Source organism: Mus caroli, chromosome 19 (genome assembly GCF_900094665.2).
Source record: "Mus caroli chromosome 19, CAROLI_EIJ_v1.1, whole genome shotgun sequence".
NCBI classification, from domain to species: Eukaryota; Metazoa; Chordata; class Mammalia; order Rodentia; family Muridae; genus Mus; species Mus caroli.
The window spans coordinates 38,504,682-38,509,965 of record NC_034588.1 but is presented as its reverse complement, the minus strand read 5'-3'; the positions used below and the strand labels follow the sequence as shown (position 1 = coordinate 38,509,965).

General features: G+C 53.6%; 1 protein-coding gene across 1 annotated transcript; it reads right to left on the bottom strand.

Annotated features, from left to right (window-relative positions):
• Positions 1 to 2,385: 2,385 nt before the first annotated feature.
• On the bottom strand, positions 2,386 to 5,044 carry Frat1 (FRAT regulator of WNT signaling pathway 1). The gene has a single exon (XM_021151857.2). It carries the CDS (start codon positions 4,850 to 4,852, stop codon positions 4,028 to 4,030), a length of 825 nt encoding a protein of 274 aa, XP_021007516.1. The 5' UTR covers positions 4,853 to 5,044; the 3' UTR covers positions 2,386 to 4,027.
• Between the last annotated feature and the right edge of the window lie 240 nt (positions 5,045 to 5,284).

Here is a 5,284-nt window from a genome sequence, read left to right as displayed (position 1 = left end):
ACAGCGTTTTCCAGGGTTCTGATGTCAAGGTCACCAATTTGGACAACCATGGAGGTACCATTTATGTGCAGCTTTGCCTAGTAAACAAAATTGGACCTTTTATAATGGTATGGAGCACTTGGAAAGAGGCCTGAACTGGGAGCCCTAAAAAAAATCTGGCTTCTAGACTGATAGATTTCACCACTGACTTCAGAGAATCACTCCATCCTGCCTATGTTCTTTGGCTATAGAGCATCTATGGAATGGTCTAAGACGGTTGGGTATATCTTTCTCAGTTTTCATGGAACTCTATCGTTCAACCTACTGGCCTGAGTTCACGCAAACACATGCAGTTCTAGTAACATCGATCATAAATATAAATTCTGACTTATTCTATTCTAAAAAAGGGTGTAAGAGTGAGTAGTAGAACTCAGCAAGATTTTTCACTTTCATTTACTTACCTTTTATTAAATATAAGTGCTCCTTGAAGTATCTTAGAATGGTGAGAAAGAAATGGGCTGCATCTTGCCACATTGACCAGGCTGGTTTCAAACTCCAGGGCTAAGGACTGGAAAGAGGTCTCAGTGGCTAGGAACAATGGTTGCACTTACAGACGACCTGAGATCAGTTTTACATGGTCGCTCATAGCCATCTATAATTCCAGTTTCAGGGGATCCGAACCCTGGTTTTGACCTCTGAGAGCAATGGGCATGGATATGCTACACAGTGAAACCCTGTCTCGAAAAACCAAAAAAAAAAAAAAAAAAAAAAACCAAACCAAACCCCAGAGCTGACCCACCCCTTCTGCTTCAGCCTCCGGAAGAGTTGGAACTAAATGCATGCCACTATGCTCACCGTGGCTCTCTCTCTCTCTCTCTCTGTGTGTGTGTGTGTAATTCTGGGCCATGTATATTCTAGGCAGGAGCTTGACTACTGTTAGGTCCTCAGGTCTTGAGAGGATTTTTATAGAAAGATTTACAGAACTATTCTGTATTTCAACTACATACTATCTCTATGCATAGTATCTATTAGTTTGACACCCACCCACCCACCTTTAGAAAGCAAGGGTCTTATGTTGCCCAAGCTGGCTCTAGTATAGAACTAAGGATGACCCTGAATTCCTGATGCTCCTGTCGGTGCCTGGGATTATGAGCACGTACCAGTCTGGTTTGTTTCATCTTTATGGGGAGGCCTGTACTGGGTGAGCTCTGGCTGTTATAGATATGTTCTCATTCTATAGCCTAGGCTGGCCTGGAACTTATACCAATCCTTCCGTCACAGCTCCCCAAGTACTGGAATATAAACATGAACTACCATGCTTCCAAGAAATCTGGTTCTTCAGTGCCTTAGCATTTGATCATGGATAGCTTGGTGATGGAGAGAAGGCCCTGGATTGCTTAGACCTAGACCTCTGAGAAGTTCTTCCATAACTAAAAACTCCGGGCTATGCCCACACCAGAGCCTCTGACACCATCCACACAATCTCAGCACCGCACTACAGAGGCTCCTTCCTTGTCTGTGAGTCCCCATAATTGTCCCCCATCATGGCTCATGGGAACATATCTGCTTGATATGTTCAGAAGCTGCCCCTCTGACTGTGTCTGATGGATATAAGCTACAATGGTACATTGAATCAGAAGAATTGACATCTAATACACAAGACAGACAATGCTTCCAACGAGTGGGTTTCCATTGAATGAAAAAATCAAGGACCTCCCAATCACCTGGCTACTTAGAGCCAGTTCTGGAAAGGAAGGGCTAGGGACTACCAACCATTCTCTGCTGACACCATGCAGGCTGTATCTCACTGACCATGTGGCACAGGAGAGGAAATGGAAAAACCACAGAGTCCCCAATACTTCTCCAAGGTCCCTGCTCCACTTCAGCCTTTGTTATCTAACTCAGCTCCTTCCTTAAGGGAACAAATTGCAGTATTTCAGAAAAGGGCAGCACGGGGCGATTGTGTCATCGCCAGGACAGGATGGTAGCAAATGTACTAAGGACAAGGAGGGAGGTGTCATTTGATAAGATCTCAACCAGTGTTCCTACCACTGGGTTTATATTTTGGGTAGCACCTGGTCAACAGCCCCATTAGGGCACCAGAAGAGGTGGGTGCATGGGGGGTGGTGGTGGTGGTGGTGGTGTTAAGGGGTGCCAGAAGAGCTGGGTCCGCATAGGTGGAGCAGTTAGCCTCCCAGACTGCTCTGATGTGCTCCCCGGCACCCAAAAGGCTCTGAGGTTGCTGAATGGGATTGGTCCAAAACCTGACCTCAGTTTCATTTAATTTCATGCCAGCACCGACACACACCCAGCTGCACAGACCTCGTCTAACTACTGAGCTGCTCAGACACAAAGGCCTCTAATTACCAGCCTCGAGCCAAGCCGACAGAGATTTCAAGTGTTTTCATGTTTATGGAGATCAGAGAAATGTGTTCTGTTCATCTTTCCCACTGGAGGCAAGTACAAAATAAAAGCCGGGGTGTGGGTGTGTGTGTGAGGGGAACCCAACACATTTATTCAAAAACAGTTATTTCAGTTAAAATCCTATAATCAGGACAGCCACAATTCCAGTCACTCCGGTGCGAAGTGTAGATATGTCAACAGCCACATCTGGATGCTGAACAAGCCATGGACTCCAGAAAACTAAAACGAAATGGTCGCTCAGAGTGAACAGTGTTTCGAAGCACTTCACAGTAACAATAGCAGAAAAGCCTGCAGCTTTCCCATTTGGAGGGTCACATTTTCTACTAGGGTTCCTTCCCTTACAAAGGCCAACTGGCACAGCTGGGGGAGGGTCAGGAGGAAATCAACTCTGTCTATCCAGGGGACTGCCGCTGTTATTACAAATGGCCCCGAGAGCCCATTAGAAGAGGCCGTGTGAGACTGTGTCCCAAGCTGTGTCCCTGGAGTGCCCATTATGTGGAACCTCCCCAGTCCCCTACCCTGGCCCCTAGCATCATCAGCGCCACCCAGCTTGAGTAGGGCAGCAGAACCAAGGGGGAAAGGTGGTACTCGGTCACTGTCTCAAGGCAGTTTGTCTGCAAGCCAGGTGGAGGGGCAGGGGCGTGGCCTCGGGCGGGAAGCACAGACACTCAGCACTCGCCATCCCCACACCCTCTGGGAAGTGGCGGGAGCGTCCTTAGGGGACTCCTGCATTTGCAAAACAGTGTGTTCTCCTCCTAGCAAGGCAATTCGGTTGTCTCCGTGTTGGAGCCCCACTACACGGTGCACACCCAGGAAACAGTGACCTTGAACCCAAAAAGGGATGGGTCTCCTTTAAAAACACACTTTTGGAAGGCAAGAGGGGGTCACTCCTTGCTTCGCCATACCCTTCCATTACCCAACACAGCTCACTGCTGTCTCCATCTTACACTCGTGGGGTGCAGCTTTCCCTCAACACTCTGCTAACAGCAACCCGTTGAAAGAAAAAGGGAACAGACAAAAAACCGGTTACTTCTATTCAGCCCCAAGAGGGTCCTCTCGTTGTACCGCATGTTTTACATTGAAACCAGCACCGCAAAAGATGAGATGGTCTTTTAACTGTCGTTAAATGTTCAAGTGTGGCATTTTGGAGGTGGGGCGCTCCCCGAAATTAAGTCCAATCTTGTTTCCCCCTCCCCGAAAGTGGATCAGGAACCAGCCCTGAAAAAGTACAGCAAGTAACGGGGATCATCGTCCTTCGTTCCATAGCAGGCTGAGCCGATCCTGAGAGCATGCACCGTGGCCACGTGGTCCCCGCTTGGCCAGGAGAGTCTGCGCGGAATTGCAGTGACCAGGTTGAATCACGCCAAAAAAAGGAGTCCTGCTGACAGCCTGCGGTGCGCTCTGTAGATTCTGTTTTAAACAACCCTAAGTTCTGGGTTTCAAACATTTCGGGGCTTTCAATTTCAGTTACCCATGAAAATATCTGCGATATTTCGGCTGTCTTCCTTAGCTTATTTTCCCGTTTCCAAATAATGCTCGAGTCCACCACCAGCTCCGGCTGGGTGAAGCCCTGGGTGAATCCCTTGGTCCCGGCTACTGGCTGGTGCTGTGGCCACCTAGGTTGTTAGCTGCCAGGGACAAGAAGGTCGTCCCCAGTTCTGAGCTGCGCCCTCCCCATGCAAGCGCCAGGGTCGCTGCAGGCCGCGCGAGGGCTCCCGGGCGAAGGCGGCTCATGCACCGGGGCTGACAGAGGCCCGAGGAACGGGTGTGCGGGGAGCTTTGCGTGTAACTGTAGCCGTCGCGAATGAAGTCTGCGCACCGCCTCCTTGATGAGGTTTCCCGAGAGCACGAGCTGCTGCAGGAGCCGGTGCGGGTCGTCGTCGTCGCCAGTGCGGGTCTCCGGCTGAGATCCGCGTCGCTGTTGCAAGCGGCGGGACGCGGCTGCGTTCCGGAGCCAACCCCGGCGGCACGGGCCCGACAGTGGCTGCGGGGTGCTTAGTTTGCCGGTCCCCGGGGGTCCGTCAAGGCCCGGCTGCTGGGGCAGCGCGCTGGCGCCGGGGGAGATCTCCGCAACGCAGTAGGGCGCCGACCGGCCCCGCACGCGCCCGCGCTCCCCTAGCACGCAGCGCACGGCCCCCGGGGGCGCAGGGTTCCCGGTCTCCGCTGACCCCGTCGGCCGAAGCAGCCTCCTAGCTGGGGTCCCGGTCTTGTCCGCCGGCAGCGCCGCCAGGACCTGCGGGGGTGGGGGACCCGGGGCGGCACACGGCGAGGCCGGGCGATCGTGCGCCGAGTCCAGCTGCAGCGTCTCGCCGATCTGGACGATGAGCTGGTCCACGTCGGTCGAGCCGCCCAGAGTCACCGACTGCTGCAGCAGGAGGAAGCTGTCGTCGTCCTCCTCCCCCTCCGCCTCTTCGCCGGCTTCCTCCTCCTCCTCCCTCCGGCAAGGCATGGCCCCCCGCCCGGGCCCCCGCGGCTGTGCGGGCGTCGCTGGCAGCTCAGTTGGCCGCGGGCTCGGTGAGCCGCGGCTGGGGCGGGAGCGAGGCGGAGGCCCAAGCCGGGCCAGGCAGGGACCACCGGGCAGTGGCACCGCGCGCCTTAGAGCCGCGGGAGCCGGAACGCTGCCGGCTTGGGTTGATTTGTAAACAATGGGTGACGTCGCGCGGCTCCTACCACCGCGCGCGGCCGGGGGGTGCTGTCTCCTTGGCAGTAGTGAGCCTGTAGGGCCAGGGCACAGAGTAGAGCCTGGCTGCCCCCGAGCCTCATCGGCGTGCCTACTGTGTGCGGGGATGCACTGGGAAGTTGATTCTGGTTCGCTCAGCCGGGCCTAATTGGCATTCCACAAGATGGACACCTTGGGGGACTCAATTGGTCTCTTCCACAC

Bases quoted from the DNA above. Each gene is read 5' to 3' on its own strand.
- Frat1 (XM_021151857.2), bottom strand. From the start codon at position 4,852: ATGCCTTGCCGGAGGGAGGAGGAGGAGGAAGCCGGCGAAGAGGCGGAG.